Source organism: Mus musculus, chromosome 10, assembly GCF_000001635.26.
Source record: "Mus musculus strain C57BL/6J chromosome 10, GRCm38.p6 C57BL/6J".
NCBI lineage: Eukaryota > Metazoa > Chordata > Mammalia > Rodentia > Muridae > Mus > Mus musculus.
This window is the reverse complement of record NC_000076.6, coordinates 58,547,885-58,567,206: the sequence shown is the minus strand read 5'-3', so window position 1 is coordinate 58,567,206 and position 19,322 is coordinate 58,547,885. Positions and strand designations below refer to the sequence as shown.

The following is a 19,322-nucleotide window of genomic DNA, read 5'->3' as shown; positions in this document are numbered from 1 at the left end:
TTGCAGGCTTGTACAACCACTCTGGAAATCAGTCTGGCGGTTCCTCAGAAAATTGGACATAGTACTACCGGAGGATCCAGCAATACCTCTCCTGGGCATATATCCAGAAGATGTACCAACCGGTAAGAAGGACACATGCTCCACTATGTTCATAGCAGCCTTATTTATAATAGCCAGAAGCTGGAAAGAACCCAGATGCCCCTCAACAGAGGAATGGATACAGAAAATGTGGTACATTTACACAATGGAGTACTACTCAGCTATTAAAAAGAATGAATTTATGAAATTCCTAGCCAAATGGATGGACCTGGAGGGCATCATCCTGAGTGAGGTAACACATTCACAAAGGAACTCACACAATATGTACTCACTGATAAGTGGATATTAGCCCAAAACCTAGGATACCCAAGATACAAGATACAATTTGCTAAACACATGAAACTCAAGAAGAATGAAGACTGAAGTGTGGACACTATGCCCCTCCTTAGAATTGGGAACAAAACACCCATGGAAGGAGTTACAGAGACAAAGTTTGGAGCTGAGACGAAAGGATGGACCATCTAGAGACTACCATATCCAGGGATCCACCCCATAATCAGCTTCCAAACGGTGACACCATTGCATACACTAGCAAGATTTTATCAAAAGGACCCAGATGTAGCTGTCTCTTGTGAGACTATGCCGGGGCCTAGCAAACACAGAAGTGGATGCTCACAGTCAGCTATTGGATGGATCACAGGGCTCCCAATGCAGGAGCTAGAGAAAGTACCCAAGGAACTAAAGGGATCTGCAACCCTATAGGTGGAACAACATTATGAACTAACCAGCACCCTGGAGCTCTTGACTCTAGCTGCATATGTATCAAAAGATGGCCTAGTCGGCCATCACTGGAAAGAGAGGCCCATTGGACACGCAAACTGTATATGCCCCAGTACAGGGGAACGTCAGGGCCAAAAAATGGGAATGGGTGGGTAGGAAAGTGAGGGGGAGGGTATGGGGGACTTTTGGGATAGCATTGGAAATGTAATTGAGGAAAATATGTAATAAAAAATATTTAAAAAATAAAATAAAATAAAACAAAATAATAAGCTGGGTGGTAGCAGCACATGCCTTTAATCCCAGTGTTCAAAAGGTAGAGGCAGGTGGATATCCAAGTTCAAGGCCAGCCTGGTCTACAGAGTGAGTTCCAGGATAGCCAGAATTACACAGAGAAACACTGACTTAAAACCTCCCCCCAAAAGAATAAAATAGTAGAAATTTCCCAAATTTGTTACGAACACCTTAAATGCACAATTCCTTTTACTTAAGAACTGTGCCTTGGGGCTGGAGAGATGGCTCAGCAGTTAAGAGCACTGAATGCTCTTCCAGAGGTCCTGGGTTCAATTCCCAGCAACCACATGGAATCTTCACAACTGAGGTCTGACACTCTCACATAGACACACATACAGGCCAAATGCCAATGCACATAAAATAAAGGTAAATAATTAAAAAAAAAAAAAAAAAGAAACTGTGCCTTCAAGATCCATGCAATAGAGACACATGCAAAGGTAAGAAGTCCTACACTCTTTGTGTTCATTACAAGATACTATATGAGAATACTTTAGAAGCTTAAGTTACTGGTGCTGGCTAGCTAGGAGAGGTTGAAAAACAACACTAACAACAAAAATTACCCAATGTCAAACTGTACCCTTTAAAACCATGTCTTTAGTAAAGGCTTTTTTTTTTAAAAAAAATGAATGCAAGTAAGTTATTTCCCATAAAAGATATAAACCCATGATAGCTTTGCATTCATCTTGCTTTTTATATGTAGAAACAAAACTTAGAAGGCTTTTATGTTATTATCCTGAGACAGTATTGATTAGATTAAACTATTGAAGCAATAAAATCTGAAACCATAAGGAAAGCCAAGGAAACAGAAATCAGCAAGTAGAAAGAAAGAAGGAATCTATATGAGCTACAGAACCCATACCTGTCACTATTATCAGGCTAAGAACATATGGCTAAACAGGACTTAGGCCTTAGGGAAGACTACCTACTATTATTATTTTGCTAAACAGACATAATGGTCAACTGTTTTTGTTTTCCAAAGCAGTATTTCTTTGTGTGGCCCTGGCTGTCAGGAACTCATTCTATAGACCAGGCTGGCCTCTGCCTCCTGAGTGCTGGGATTAAAGGCATGCACCAGCACTGACCAGCTTACCATAAACTTTGATTTGTACTAGATTTCGACTAACACATAGACCCACAACTGGCCAAGGTACAGAAAATTCAAAGACTGCAGAATGTTCTGCCCTAAGTGGAACACACACTGCAGTCCTCCTCTGAGGCTCAGGGATCACTGAGGAAGAGAAGGCAAGAGTGCCAGTGCCAGAGGCAGTGCATGACACCAGTGTCCTCTGGACACAGCAGGGTGGCTGCCCATATAAACTCATGGCATTTGTGACAGCAGGCACAAGACCTGTGCAAGCTTGAACCAGACCAAATCTCAGCATGAAGCAGGGAGTTAGGCATAAAATCCCACCTCTAACCATGGAGCGATTAGCAAAGCTAGCTGCTGAAAAGAAGAGGCAGTCTCTTCTAAGAGTGTAACCCCTGGTATGCCAAACAAGCTCCAAGGAAGAAGCACACAGCCAAGAACAGTTGGGCAGCACCAACTGGCCTTGGTAGGAGGAGAACAAAGAGGTGGACAGGAAAGAGGGTGGATCTGAGATGAGTTGGGAAAGGGAGTGTGTATGATCAAACACAAAACACACTGTACTAGGAAAAATAAGAAAAGAAAAATAAAAGCTGAAACTTCTAGATGAAAACACAGGGAATTCTGTTCAAGACACTAAGGTGGGCAAGAACTTTCTGGACATTGAACTTCAAGAGCACAAAAACTAGCCCCCAAAATCAACAGATGGGGCTACATCTGCAGAGTCCACAAACAGGTTAGAGAATGGGAAAAAAACCTTTTCAGCTATACTCCAGACATGGAGCAAATAACCAGAATTTACAAAGAACTGCAGAAATTAAATACCTAGGATATGAAATTGCAAATCAACAAATGGGATAATGAATTATAGCAAGAAGGAAGGAAGGGAGGGAGGAAGGGAGGAAGGGAGGAAAGGGAAGGGAAAGGGAAAGGGAAAGGGAAAGGGAAAGGGAAAGGGAAAGGGAAAGGGAAAGGGAAAGGGAAAGGGAAGGGAAAGGGAAGGGAAAGGGAAGGGAAAGAGAAGGGAAAGAGAAGGGAAAGGGAAGGGAAAGGGAAGGGAAAGGGAAGGGAAAGGGAAGGGAAAGGGAAGGGAAAGGGAAGGGAAGGGAAGGGAAAGGGAAGGGAAGGGAAGGGAAGGGAAGGGAAGGGAAGGGAAGGGAAGGAAAGAAGGAAGGAAGACAAAATGACTGAAGGGCCAATAACCATTTTAAAATGTTCACTATCCCTAGTCATCAGGGAACTGCTTTGAAGCAACGCCTCAGCCCAGTCAGAGTGGCTGTCATTCAAGAAATCTGACAAATATTCGAGGATGGAAAGAAAGAAGAGCCATTATATACTGCTGGTGGGAGTCCACACAACCATGGTGAGAATCAGCCTGGCGGAGCCTCAGAAAACTGGGAACAGACCTACTATAGCTCCAGCTATTGTCCTCCTGGCCATAGCACAGAGAACTCCTTATGCTACAGCAGAAAGAGCTGCACCCATGTTCACTGCTGCTATATTTAATACAGCAGGAAAATGCAAACAACTTAGGTGCTCTTCAAAAAGTGAATGAGTAATAAAAATCTAAACATATAGAAAATGGAGTACTATTTAGCTCTAAAGAAAAACAAAATTACAGAACTTGCAGAAAATGGATGGACTTATATAATACATAATATTAAGCAAGGTCTCCTAATCTCAGGGGGAGAAAAAAAATCAATCAAATACATTTTCTCCTCATGTGTGGATCCTAACTCACAATGTGTACATGTATATATAAAAACAAATATACATGTGAGTACGGCATTTAGCACCAGGAACAAGAAAGGCAGTGAGACAGAGAAAAGGCCCACTAGTGAGTTCCCACGTATACTCTAGGCAGTTAAGTCCTCTGAATTCTTTCCCAGGCGTAACACATCTTCACTGCAAAGTACATGCTTCAGTGGGTGGTGGCCACTTTGTGATTCCAAGAGGGGCTGCTATTAACTGACTGGGAGATATAAATTTTAAATTATGATTTTTGCTGTTTAAATATTCCTGTAGGATGTAGTTCTTTGTAAATACTCCTTAATTTAGTGTATTTTATGTTTGAATATGAGTTTTAGCCATCCAGTTAACACAGAATGAAGTAGGAAATGTGTACAAAGCCACCATTCTGAAATTTCTGAGAATTCCTGAGATACTGATTTATTGTCCCTGAATCTCAAAGAGCAACATGTTAGGAATTTGGAAATACTGAGAAGCCACTGTGGAAATCAGTATGGAGATCCCAAAAAAACTAAATATAGAACTACGCTGTCACCCATCTTCACTACTAGGTCAGCACACCACAGAGCTCTGTGCATCCGTGTTCACAGCTGCGTTATTCACAACAGCTGGGAAATGGACGAATCCTTCAAGTCCATCAACAGGTGAGTTAAGAGAAAACGTGGCATATGCACATACTTGAGGGAACTTTATACGGCATAAAGAAAAACAAGATCATGACATTTTCTGAAAACAGATGCAAATGGAATTATGAAAAATGAAATAAACCAGACTCAGGGACAAAGATCACATTATTTCTCATACAGGAGCTTACATTTTAGGTTATGTGCACAGGTATATAGCTATAGCTATATGTTTGTTTTTGCAGGATACTGAAGTAGAAAAGGAATCATGAGAGGGGAGGAAGAGGTTGCAGGGGATGTGGGAAATAGGAATGACAACAGGAAACGTGCTAGGAAGGGACAAAGGAGGACTAGCTGGAGGAAGACCGAAGCCAGCTGGTAAAGGGGCACAGAGGAGGGCAGGGGGCTGGGGCACACAACAAGGTATGACACGTGTGTCAAGTTGCCAAACAGCCACCATTTACAGCACTGTGCAGAAGTGCCTGGTGTATGAGGTTAACACGTTCTGATCAGAGGGAAACGCAAGCATCATTTCTTTACAGACATACAAGATAAAAACTTACTTGACTCTACTGTCATCTGAAGCAGGCTGTCGATGACATTGGATAAGAGCCCTTTACTGGATATTCTCAGGTGTTTTAGGATTACTGGAATGGCTTGGTACTCCAAAAATAAGGTTTTTCCTTCATCTGTCTTCAAGTCCAAACAAAGGGAGTCAAACGCTTGAGCTAGGTAGTCAGCTAGAAACAACACAAACAATCAACCGCCTGTGCGTCAGTTATTCAATCAGAAACAGAAGGCTAAACAAAAAGAACCATCACTTTAGTAAAATAAAAATATAAAAGAATTAAATAACAAGAGGTCCTAAGTTTAGATTCACCCCCCTCACTGAACTCTATGGAACAGGAGAGAGAAAAGGCAGTCCAATTACAACGGCATAAACTCATTTAGCATATTCGTATTTCAGTATTAAAATAAGCCCCACTGAGCAATGGTGGCACATGCCTTTAATCCCAGCACTCAGGAGGAAGAAGCAGGCAGATCTTCGTGAGTTCAAGGCTAGCCTGATCTACAGAGCAAGTTCTAGGACAGCCAAGGCTACACTGAAAAACCCTGTCTCAAAAACCAAAATAATAATAATAATAATAATAATAACTCAATTTTGTTTTTTATACTAAAAAAGGAAAAGTAATGATATTAATTATTATTAAATAGTAGTATTATTATTTACATATTATTATAATTATTATTAAATAGTACAATAGTATACATTGCCGTATTTGGTTATAATAACCACATACTTTTATGAATTTAAACAATATTAGTATTTATATCTTTTTTTAAAGATTTGTTTATTTTATATATATGAGTACACTATAGCTGTCTTCAGACACACCAGAAGAGGGCATTGGATCCCACTATTGATGGTTGTGAGCCACGATGTGGGTGCTAAGAATTGAACTCAGAACCTCTGGAAGAGCAGTTGGTGCTCTTATCCACTGAGCCATCTCTCCAGCCCAGTATTTGTATCTTTAAAATAGCTTCTAAGGTCATATACCTTACTACTGACTTCTAAATGCCCCCTCATTTAAAACTGTCACTATACACAAACTTGCTCAGTGAGTTTTAAACAAGGATTTCTGTCTCTTACTAAAGAGCAAATATCACACCATTCAAAAACAATTTCAAAAAAACCGGGCTATCCTCTGGTCCACTACATTCTGTAACCCACCCATTATTATGAAAGACAGCAAGATTTTACCAAGACCAGAACTAGAATGGCTCTTAGAGAGCAGGCTGCTGGAGGAAAAGGCCAGTGTAACCGTTGTCTTATACAGCCATGAACCTTACAAGCTACAATACCAATCTGTTAGGCAAGCTGTGCCCACTGAAGCAACAGCGGCCTGACTGTCATGCTCTGGTGAAGTCCCTAAGTTCAGTGCCCAGCTGTGGTGTTGGGTGGCTCACAACCCCCTCTAGGCTCCAGTTCCACAGGAACGGACAATTCTGGCGCCCACTAATAAAAACTAAGGAACACTACTGTCATACTTAATCTTTTACTTATAAATGAAACTCTGCAAACAAATGCATACGAAGCAAATGGCTAGGTTCTATTCCGAGCCGCCTGGCTCCCAGCTCTCGTTTGTGTATGTTCCCCTGTTCATGTCCATGCAGAGGACAGACACAGGTGTCTTTCTGTCCTGTTTAAAAAAAAAAAATTAAAATATAATTATATCATTTTCCCTTTCTCATTCTTCCCCAAACCCCCATGTACATCCCCACGCTCAAATTCATGGCCCCTGGCCTCTTTTTTCTTTGTTTTGAGTTGGGTCTCTCACTGAACTTGTTCTCAGCATTCTGGTTACACAGGCTGCTGGCCAGTGAGCCCAAGCATTACACCTGCCTACAGCCCTCACTGCTGGGGTCAGAGATACACACTGCTGTGCTCAGCTTTCATATGGATGTTAGAGACCTAACCTCAGGTCCTTACGCTTGCTCAGCAGACACCCTAGGCACCAAGTCATCTGGCAGGCCCAAACGTTTTTTAAAAAGCAACAATACAGATATACTAGAGAAGCCTGCTGTCTTCACAGAAATAAGCTTCACAGCAGCGCCCTCTACTGTACTTGAGATTACCTGCAATGGCTAGCAGGATTAAGTGGAGTGATTATCACAGGGCTGTTTGTTAATAGTCTTACTGTGTGAGGTCTGCCTGGTCTGAAACATCATGTGTAGATCAGGCTAGCCTTAAATGTGCCTGAGTTTCTCTAGAAACTTGCCTTGGTTTCTCTAGAGCTGATTGTACATGTTCGCCACTGCATCCAGCTTCATGGTACTTTTTTTGTTAAATATTTAACTTACAAACTTAAAAAGACCATCCATCTTTCTTTCTTCTTTCATTCCTTTTTCTTTTTCTTTAATCTTTTGGTCTGGTCTTTTGCTTGTATATTACAGTTTCTTATTTTTGTGTTTTTATGGTGTGTGTGTGTGTTTCTTGTGCTAATTCTTTCTATTTAAAAAATTTGTTTTGTTTTGGCTATTTGTTTTCTAAAGAGAAACAGGAGTAGAGTTAGGTTAGTGCAGAGGATCTTGGAGAAGATGAGGGAGAAGAAATCATGATCAGAATATAGTCAATGAAAAAATTATTTTCAATTTTTAAAAATGAGGAAAAAGTTGTCTCTTAGCAGTTTTCACAGGTAGAAAATAGTATTTGTTTTTTTTTTTTTTCAAAAGCGGTCTTATCTTTTGAAAAGTCTTTATTTACTTGTATATGTATATGTGGGGAATAGAGGGAACGTGTCCATGAATGTGGTGCCTGAAGAGGCCACTAGAGGGTGTGCGATCGTCTGGAACTGGTTACAGGTGCTGTGCGCTGCTCAACAGAAGCCAATCTGTTTATCTCAATCATGGTAGATTTTTTTTTAAAGGTGAGAAATTCTCTGCAGCGACTCCTATGAGGAAGGAGCTCTGCTGCCAGCTCTGACCCCTGCCGAACCTGGTGACTTGGCCAGAGCACACTAAAACTGATGTCTTGTGGACAAGCACCCAGCCTCAGGGGCTTCTGAGTCTTCTGGAAGATCCAGAATAGATCCCACGATGAGAGGAAAATCAGTGCAGAAAAGATCAGGGAGCTAAGCCCAGCTCAAATTCCCAATGCAGGGGCCTGTAAGCCAGTAAACTGAGTGGATTGTTAAAAGATTTCGTCTTGTTTTCTGTGTATGTGTGCACCACATGCATGCCTGGTACCCACAGAGAAAAAGGCATTGGATGCCCTGGAGCTAAAGTTAGAGGCAACTGTAAGCTATCCTACCTGGGTGCTGGGAACCAGACCCAGGTTTTCTTTTTTTTTTTTTTTAAAGATTTATTTATTTATTTTATTTATTACATGTAAGTACACTGTAGCTGTCTTCAGACCCTCCAGAAGAGGGGGTCAGATCTCATTACGGATGGTTATGAGCCACCATGTGGTTGCTGGGATTTGAACTTCGGACCTTCGGAAGAGCAGTCGGGTGCTCTTACCCACTGAGCCATCTCACCAGCCCCAGACCCAGGTTTTCTGTAAGAGCAGCAAGTACTCCTAAATGCTCAGTCACCTTTCAGCCCCATATATGTTGTTTTAAGTTACTTGCTTGGTATTTTATTATATCAAAAGACAGCTAATACAGTCTAAAAAAAACCTTAATTAGGATCTCAAGTAAAACCAATTCTTAAAAATTAACAATGTCTATTGATAATAACAATTGCCTAATTAAGAACATACTATATGACAATCTTTGCTAAACTTTTACATTAATTCTTTCATTTAAGCTTTTAAAAAGTAAACTAGAGACAGGTAATGGTGGCACACGCCTTTAATGCCAGCACTCGGGAGGCAGATGCAGGTGGATTACTGAGTTCGAGGCCAGCCTGGTCTACAGAGTAAGTTCCAGGACAGCCAGGGCTAGCTACACAGAGAAACCCTGTCTTGAAAAACCAAAGGGGGAGGGGAGGGAAGTAAACTAGGCCAGTGTTACACATGTATAACCCCCAGGCCTTGGGACAATGAGGACAAGGATCTAAAGTTCCAGATGAGCCTTGACATACAATGAGATGTCTCAAGCCCACCTGTCTAAAATATCATGATGGAAACTGAAAAAGACATGATCTGCCCATGTCAAAAAGTAGTGGGGCGGGTCAGAGTGAGCTAGCCTGGAGAGAAGAAAAAAGTGTCTGAAGACAGCTAGAGAGAGAGATGGCTCAGTGGTTAAGAGCACTGACTGCTCTTCCAAAGGTCCTGAGTTCAAATCTCAGCAACCACATGGTGGCTCACAACCATCTGTAATGAGATCCGATGCCCTCTTCTGGGGTGCCTGAAGACAGCTACAGTGTACTTACATATAATAAAATAAATAAATCTTTTTTTAAAAATTAAGTTACCTGTGGTGCTGGAGGGCTGGCTCCACAGCTAAGAGCACTTGCAAAGGACCCAGGTTAGGTTCCCAGCACCCACATAGCAGCTCACGACCACTTGCAACCCAGTTCCAGGCGACCCAGGACAGATCTTTGGACCTCCATGGGTACCAGTCACATATATGCACACAGGCACAGCATTCATACATTCAATAACAAGAAATCCTCTTAAAACCATGAAAGATAAAGGACTGACATAATTTTAAAACAGTAAGAGAGAAATCATCTAGCAGAAAAGAGATCAAGGCTATCAACAGAAAAACCTGTAGAAAAGAAACTGATAAATTACATACATGCAAAAGGTTGGAGTGGTGCTACACCTCATTAAGTTCCAGCACTCACAAGGCAGAGACAAGAAAAGCTCTGTGAGTTGCAGGCTAGTCTTATCTACATAGTTAGACCCTATCTCAAAGACAAACCCAAACAAAGTCATTATATGAAGTCATATTTTCATTAAATAAGACTGGAAAGTACTAAAAAAAAATCAGTAACCCTAAATGCTGGAATGGATGGTTCAAGAAATGGCACCACACACACACATACACACAGATACCTACACACACACACACACACACACACACACACATATATATAAAACAGACATACATACTTACACACACATGTACATGCACACCACATACACAGAGACATACACACACACAAACACATGTACATGTAGGTATACACACACACAAACACTCCCCAGACACCAATACATATCATACACCCCACACACATCCACATACACACATCCACACACATATACAAAACACACAAACATATTTACACACACACACACTAGAGGAAAGGATATAATAGTCTCACTTTTTGAAAAAGATGGCAATGTCTGCTAAAATTAGGATGGCATATCCTTTCATACATCAGTGTCAAATTGGTTAGTTTATTGTACATTTTAAAAATGCTAAGGCATGTATATGTCTATGTTAATATTTGCAGTGGCAAATATAAATGAATGAAACATTCCATTGATATCATGTTTAAGTGCTGACTGGCTAAAAAGTTGTGTGTGTGTATGTGTTTTTTTTTTAAAGATACACAGACCACTTTAAAATAACAGACTTAGTCTATACATATGGATCTGAAGTTAAATAAAATACATTTGTGATTAAAAGACATGGGCTCAGCATGGATGGGAAAAAGGTAGGCTACAGAATCCTACACCTAGGTAACTAGTGGCAACTGAAGGAGAGGATGTGGCCTGGGAAACCACTCACATTCCAGGAGATGGCTCTGCACCCACACACATTAGGGCAGCACTAAGTGAACTGGGTGAGTTTTAAAAGAAGAATTCATGAAGTTGATGGGAGACGTGGTAAAGTATAGAGGGAAAGTCAGGAATGAGGCATAGATTTGATGAAAGTACATTATATGGGTATATGGGGAGAGGCTAAGGAGGTCCTGGCAGGTGACCGCTGCTGGCAGAGAGAGGGACAGTCACTTTTCTTTGAGGAGTGGCCACTGATAGGTTGGTTACCCAGGCCTCAGTGGGCAACTCCACACCCATGCACATCTGGGCACTCCTACTCTGATTCAGTGTGTTATTTTTTTTCCAGCTTTTAGAAACTTTCTTTCCCTCCATCATCCTTCCCTTTGCTCACATGTGTGTAGAAAAGCTCATGACCACTCAGTGGCCCGTATGTGGGGCTGCTGACTAGTCCTCGGGGGGACAGCTGGGCACTCAGTAGAGTCCTCAGTAGAGATCTCTTGGAGAGGCACAGAGAGTACCTGCACACCTTCAGACCACTGCTGAGGAGCAGTGAACTCAGGAGCTGGCATAGTTCATTCACCCTGATTCCACTTCTCAGTGGTGGCTTGCTTTTTGTTCTCCATCTCTTCAGGGTTTCTGTAGAGGAAGAGACTGGGCGTGACCGCCCACGGGTGCCCACAGAAGAATACACACAACTTCCCAAGTCAGGATCCACTGCATCAGACCCACTGAGTGAGCCCCCTTTTGTTATTGCTTGGGGTAGCACTGTCCACTTAGTGCAGAGCAGAATCTGTGTTACCCAGAGCGTGATAAGCAGGTTGGCATAAGATGGGGGCTGGTAGGATCAGTGGCCACCAAAAGAGGAAGCTCCATAAAGGCTGTCTGGATCTGGTTGGTTAAAGTCCCAGGAATGAAGGAGGCAGCAATTGGAGTGGCCCTGGTGACAGCAGCAGCAAACAACAGCATGGCTTGCTGGCTAGTGTTCCCAAAGAAGATGATGAAGCCATCCGCAGGCAATGATAGCTCGAGCTGCAGACCACAACTTCCCCAGGCCCTCTCGGATTTAAGATGTCAATAGATAGCATCACTTTTCCTTCTGCGGATGCACCATCTAGAATTCAACATTGGTTCTACCCAAGTTGGGTTCCTGTGGCAAGGAATTTGAGGACATCCTCTTCCTTCATCTACGAACATCAAGAACTCTGTACACTGTGTACGTTTCCTCTAAGTTACAAATGGAAATCAAAAGCAACACTGGTAGGGACGTGTCCTTGGCAGTATGGCAGGGGATCAGAAATATTTTAAAAGGAGAACATCCATTTCATAGAGGGGGGTGTTAGGAGAGGTTAGGGTAGAGGCAACGGAGGAGGAGGATGAGGGGTACATAAGCAAGATGCATTCTATGCATTATGCAATTCTTTAAAAAATTTACAAGTTCAAGAAAAAAGATAAGCATATAGATGTGCTTAAGGACAAAGGATGCTGTAGGTGATGTAAGTTAGGCAGTTAATTATATGCCTCCTGGAGAGTAGTACATTCCTTTTATTCATGAGCGACAGCTTTAAAAATCACCAGATGACTCAAACATAAGCCCATGTAGCTACAGCCGCTTGAATGTGGGCAAAGATGCCAAGTATATAATAAAGACAGCCTCTTCCAAAAATGTGCCCCCAAAACTGGAATATTTCTTCCACATTCCCAGGTAGAAGAATGACAGTGGATCCCCCTCTCTCGTCCTATGACAAAAAGAAGCTCCACATGGATCAAAGACCTCAGTGCAAGACCTCAAACTCAAACTGGGAGAGCAAAAGGCAGGGTGGACACCCGCAATGTAGGTAGGGCAGCAACTTTCTGGAAAGCACTCCAACTGTTCAGGAAACAATGCCAAGTGCAATATCATTACTTCAAAGGCATCTGCATAGTAGAACCAAAGAGATAGCTTCTGAATGGGCAACGGTTTCAACTATACACCTTACAGAGGTTATATGCTCAAAAGTGAAATAAAAAGAAAATTTTAAAATCCCAATCAATAAATGGGCCAATGAAAGAAACAGTCAGTTCTTTAAAAAGATGAAACACACGTGGACAAAAACATAAAGAAAAATGTTCAATTTTACTAGCCATCAGAGATACACAAATAGAACTACAACGAGATTCCTTTTCACCCTAGTCAGGATGGCAGTCCTTAAGAAAAGAAGTACTGGGTGGAGAGATGGTTCAATGGTTAAGAGCACTGCCTGCTCTCCCAGAGGTCCTGAGTTCAATTCCCAGCAACCACATGGTGGTTCACAACTATCTGTAATAGGATATGATGCCCTCTTCTGGTGTGTCTGAAGACAGCAAAAGTGTACTCATATGCATAAAATAAATAAATGAAACCTAAAAAGAAAAGTAATAGCAATAAATGCTGGCAAAAAATTCAGGACACACACACACACACACACACACCCCTACATAACCCTACCTCAGGGCTAGATCATTATATACACTGCTTGGGAGAATGTTAACCTGGCCAGCTTCTATGAAAACCAGTTTGGAAGTATGTCAAAAAATTTAAAACAGATGTACTCTGTGGCCCAGCTACCCAACTCATGTGAACTTCCCCAGGGGGTCCAAGTACCCATCACGGCGACACTTGCACAGTAATGTTGCACTTGCGGTACTGTTTGCAAAAGCTGAGTTATAAAGCCAACCTGGGTGTGTCTAGGAGTGGAGAGCATGTGGTATGTATGCTCAATGGAATTTTATTCAGTCATGAAGAAGAATAAACTGTCATTTGTAGGAAACCGGATGGAACAGTAAATTACCATATTAAGTCAGCCTGTCTCAGAAAGACAGCTTGTCTTCCCTTACTTGTGGGCCCTGGATTTTATATAAATCATGTATGCACACAAGGCATGAAAGTAATGCAGTGCTGTCTGGGGAACACAGGGGACGGATGGGAAGGAGCAAGGGAAAGGGGAGAGAATGGTGTATGGGGGAAGGCATGCTCAAAGTATGTTACGGACTTGCTTACAATGTCTTTATGAAGCTGAGTTCTACGTACTACGAAAACATGGCAGTAGGCATATAAAGGAGACCCTCTGGTGGCACTGCCTGCAATCTGGGCAAGAACTTCAGGGTTCAGCTTTCCTAAGTCACCACCCACTAGGGTGGAGTTTTGGAATAGGTCTTTGTGTCTCCTGTGTTTCTTTAAGTGTGGAATAGTTGGGTAGTCTATTGTTGACCCACATCACTGCATGTAACTCTAAAACACTCACCAATTCACCAACCTAACAATGAATGATTATTACTGTGTACTCGATGCTCTTAGATTTATTATGTTTTCATACCTCTAAGCTTATTCCAGTTGTGGCTGTTATTACATCTGTCACTCCAAAAAGCTTCCTCAAACCTTTCATAATTTTTCCTTCTATCACCAACTCTAGATCTAAGCAATCATTAAAAGTTTGTGTCAATAGGAAGGGGAGAAATGATGCATACTTTAATTTAAAAAAAATAAGGTTTCTGTCATGGGGTGGCACTTTCTGTCCTTTCAGGCTACATCACTGTCATTTCAAGGTATTTGTATTTTCCACAATATATTTAAGTAATTGTCTCCAATGCATTTTAGCTCCTCTCACTTGGCATGATTATTTTAGACTCGCTTGTGCCTGTTCCTTTTTATTGCCGAGTAGCATTCCATTTTATGGCTGTAGCATCATTTCTTTCTTCATTCAGTCTCTCATGGACATCTGGATCATTTTCAGGTTGGGGCAGTACCCAGGAGGCTACTATGGACTAATCACACACTGACCTGCGTGTAAAAGTATGTTTCATTTCTCTTGGGAAAATGCACTGGGACAGAATGAATAGGACATGCTAATAAGACATGCTACATTTTATGTGTTACAGTATGGTGTGTAATTTTTAATAGGCTACCCAATTATTCCGTGAGGAAGTCACAACAGTCCACACTGTTCCGGGCGAGGTGACTCACACAATCAGACATTTAGAGCCATCAGTAACATGGCCTACGAAAGGGCCTGAGTTACAGTCTATTTCTTCACTGCTCTTTGATTTCTGTTTGGGTATAATGTGACCAGATGCGTTGAGCTCCTGCTGCCTGCACTTCCTCACCACAGTGGACGAAGGACTGTTCTGGAGAGGTGAGCTGGGATCAGCCCCTTTCCCTTACACTGACTGTACTGAGCGGAGAACTGAGATCAGTGTACTGAGTGGTGAGCTAGGATCAGCCCCTTCTCTTACGTTGCTTTTGTCAGGACATTTCATCACAGCAGCACCTAATTTCCACAGTGATCACATTGGCTATTGCTGGAAGCTTCCTGAAGGAGGATGCCCACCATCTTTACATGTGCATCTTTGCCATGCAGGTCTTCTTTGATGAGGGTTCTGTCTAACTGTTCTCACCATTTTAATGAGGCTGTCTTCTTATGCATCAACTCCTTTTTCTTGGACATGCAATTTCAGTCTGCAACTCGGATTTTCATAAAAGTCATATGTTTAAATACACACACTTGAAGGTGGGGGAGATGGCTCAATTGGTAAAGTGCTTGGTGTGCAAGCATGAGGCCCTGAATCTGAATGCCCAGCACCCATGTAAAAGCGAGGAACGGCACCACATGCCTATAATCCCATCTTCAGGAAACTGTACAGGAGGATCCCTAGGGTTTGAGGGCCAGCAAGTCTAGGCAAAACAGTAAGTTCCCAGCTTGCCTGGAAAACCCATCTCAAAAACTAAGGTGGAACGTGACTGAGGAGGGCGTTCAATGTTGATCTCCACACACCTGACCTGGACACACACACACTGAAATTTCAAAATTTAAAATTTTTAAAAATGTATGTATTTTGTATATGTGTACCCACTTGTGTATAATAGTTTTACCAGGTACGTGCAGTGACCATGAAAGACAAAATAAAGCAACTTATCTCCTTGGAATTCGAGTTACAGATAGTTATGAGTCACCCAATATGAGTGCTGGAAACTGAACCCAGGTCCTTTGCAAAAGTAGCCAAGTACTCTTAATGGCTGAGCCATCTCTCCAGCCTCCCAGATTTTTTCATGTTGATAAAGTCAAATTATCATTTCCTAAATCAGGACAATTATGCTCTGTTTAAAATATTTTTTCCTGGTGGGGCGACATACACCTATAGTTCCAGTATTATAGGTGTAGAGGCCGAGTTGGGAGATCTGCCACAATCACGAGATAGCCTTGAATTACATAGCAAGTTTAAGGCCAGCCTGGGCTACATAGCAAATCTGGAGCTAGTCTGGGTTTTATGACACACCATATTTAAAAAGGGGGGAAATTTTTGTGCCAAACCCAAGTTCAGTAACATAATCTCTCGTGTTTTCTTCTTGAGGTTTTATAGTTCAAGTGTTTTAATTTTGGTTTGCATTGTATTTTGAGTTTCTTTTTTGGTGTATGTGAGAGTACAAGTTACCCACACCCCACTGTGCCCCATCCCGCCACCCCACATCTGATATTATATGATCACGTATGATATATTATCACTCTAGTGTCATTTTCAGGAAAGACTGTCCCTGTCCTTGGTGAACGGACATGACACATTGCTGAAAATAAGCTGGCCATATGTGCATGTAGGTCTGTCTTGGATTATCCATCCTGTCGCACTGATGTCTGGCTTTACACCAGTAGCATACTCTTTGGAAGTCAGGTAGAATAAAAGAAACTGTGTTAAGGACTCTAAATCCTCTGGGTCTCTGTATGAACTTTGAAATTGGCTTATCAAGTTCTACCTAAAAGTTTAATACCATTTTGATCACTGTGAGGTTACAGCAACTAATTTGGAAAGAACGGCACCAAGTGGTAAACTTCCTGGTCCATGAACAAAGTACATCTGTCTAAATGTGTCTGCCTATTGACCTTCAGCTTCTCAACTTAATTTTAGTTTTTAGTATACAATCTACGTTATTTTATGTATTCTGTCTCCCACATGTTTATACAGTTCCTGTTTTTATTCTAGAAGCATTTCCACTGAATGCATAGTACAAATCGCTAAGTAAAATCATGTATGCCTATAACTTCCCTAAAGGAAACCTTAGCAACTACAAAGCCAACTTCTACTCAGACATAGAACATCCAGGTTAGGAGATTAGGTATTGCTACTGTTGAAATAATATGTCGTTTCCTCGGGAGCGGTAAGGGTGCTGCTTTATCCTGTCCAGGATAAAGCTATCTATTAGCTTTCTCAATGACAAGGTTTTGGTCTTCACTGACTTTTCTCCATTAATTTTCTTATTTCCAGACTCCTTCTGCTGATTATAACCTTTTTCTTTCTTCTTTCTTTCTCTCTCTCTTTCTTTCTATTTTTCTTTTTTGAGACAGGTTTTCTCTGTATAGCCCTGGCTGTCCTGGAACTCACTCTGTAGACCAGGCTGGCCTCTAACTCAGAAATCCGCCTGCCTCTGCCTCCCAAGTGCTGGGATTAAAGGCGTACGCCACCACGCCCGGCATAATTTTATTATCTTTCTATGATGCTATAGTGTTTATGGTTTTTTGTTTTGGTTTGTTTTGGTTTTTTGAGACAGGGTTTCTCTGTGTAGCCCTGGCTGTCCTGGAACTTACTCGGTAGACCAGGCTGGCCTCGAACTCAGAAATACGCCTGTGATTATAATCTTACAATTTATTTTTTATTTGCTTTACTGCTTTCCCCTTTGTTTTGAAGTAATGTGGTGCCTTTGGATGGCACCTTCCCCACATTCCATGGAGCTTAGAATGTTCTGAGTTCATTTCTTTTCATCTTCTGTGATCTATGGGTTACAAACAAGTACTTTACTTTTCAAATATTTGAAGGTTTTCTGATTATCAGTCGAAATCTTTTTAAATTTATTAGAGTTTGTTTTATGACCTATGGCCAATGTCCTAACCATGAGCATTATAGTGATTTCTTCTGTTGTTTCTATAAACAGATCAAGTTGGTTGATAACGTTGCTCAAACCTACTTTACTTAAAAAAGATTTATTTTTTAAATTACTTTATTATTTGTGTAAATGGGTATTTTGCCTGCATGTCTGTCTGTCTGCCACAGTGCACTGCCCAAGGAAGCCAGCAAGGGGCCTTGAATCCCCTGGGACTAGACTTACACAGTGAGCTACCATGTAGGTGCTGGGCATTAAACCTGGGTCCTCTCAGAGCTCTAACTGCTGAGCCACTGCTCTAGCCCAGTGGTTCTCAACCTTCCTAATGCTGCAACCCATTAATACAGTTCCTCATGTTGTGGTGAGCCCCTCCCCCCCAGCCATACAATTATTTTATTGCTGTTCCATAACTATAATTTTGCTGCTGTTGTGAATCGTAATGTAAATATCTGATATGCAGGATAAATGATATGTGACTTCCCCCAAAGGGGTCATAATCTACAGACTGAGATCTGCAATAGTCCCTTATTTTTGTTGAAATACATGAATATATGTGGGAATGTGTGTGGCTGTGTGCACATAAGTGCAGTGCCTACAGAGGCCAGGAGAGGGTGTCATGTCTCCTGGAACTAGAGTTACAGCCAGTTGACAGGCATTCAGTATGGATTCTGGGAAGCAAACTCTAGGCTTGGTAAGAGCAATATGCACTTTAACCACTGAACAACCTCTCCAGTCCCTAAATCTGTACTCTCTATTAATATTTAATCAGCTACTTAGCAATGTTGTCAAAACTGGCCATACTTGTGGACTTACTGTTTCTTCTTGCAATTCCATCAGGTACATAAAGGATCATGAGGTTCTCTTGATGAACTGACCACTCAGTTATTATGAGGTAGCCTGCTTTATCTCCAGGAATTCTGTCCTCAGAAATTTGCTGTATCTAGTATTAATATTATATCTTATCTTTTTCTTTGTTTTGAGACAGGATCTTACTATGCAGCCCTTGGCTGACCTGCAAACTTGCTATGTAGATCAGGTTGGCCTCAAAACTCAAAAGACCCACTTGCCTCTGACTCCCAAATGCTGGGCTTAAAGATGCGAGCAACCATGTCCAGCTACTGTGCTGTTTCTCCTTTCTTAGTGTTTCATTTACTTACTTTATTTTTATATAAAATGTATTTCCTGTAGGAAGAAAATAATTATATTACTCAACCAGACAAGTTTTACTTTTTAATTATGGTATTTGTCATCTTTTTGGCATATTTCCCATAATTCTCCTTTGCTGACTGTTTTAGTTCTTTTTTTATAAAACCCTATACTTTTCTCTATTGCTTTCCAATATTCACACAGCAGCATGTTCAATTCTGTACTGTTAAATGTACTACACAAGAAGTAGGACAAAGAGCATCTTATTCAGTTTTATTTCTCTACACCAAATAAATAGACCTTATTGAACGTTTGCTATTTCAGAGTTTACCAAGAATGAACGTTATGGGCTGGCAAGAGGGCTCAGTAGGTAAGGTGCTTGCCACCAAACCTGATAGCCTGAGTTTGATCTGCAGAATATATATGCTGGAAGGAGAAAAGCTAATTCCCAGAAACTATCTTCTGACCTCCACATGCACGCTCCAATAAATAAATAATTTTAAAATGTAATTAAGAAATTTACAATCATTACATTTCATTAGATGATGT

General features: G+C 41.4%; 1 protein-coding gene and 1 pseudogene across 7 annotated transcripts in view; both read right to left on the bottom strand.

The window, feature by feature from the left end:
* Positions 1-19,322, bottom strand: part of Ccdc138 (coiled-coil domain containing 138) — a 78,546-nt gene that overhangs the window by 9,038 nt on the left and 50,186 nt on the right. For 6 of the 7 annotated variants that reach the window (XM_006514273.4, XM_030245353.1, XM_030245352.1 and 3 more), the window contains one exon: positions 5,130-5,306. In XM_006514273.4, the coding sequence (XP_006514336.1) occupies positions 5,130-5,306 (177 nt within the window). Of the gene's footprint in view, positions 1-5,129; positions 5,307-19,322 lie in introns of those variants that run through there. The other variant, XM_006514275.4, reaches the window with a different exon arrangement.
* Positions 11,149-11,942, bottom strand: Gm18042 (predicted gene, 18042; annotated as a pseudogene).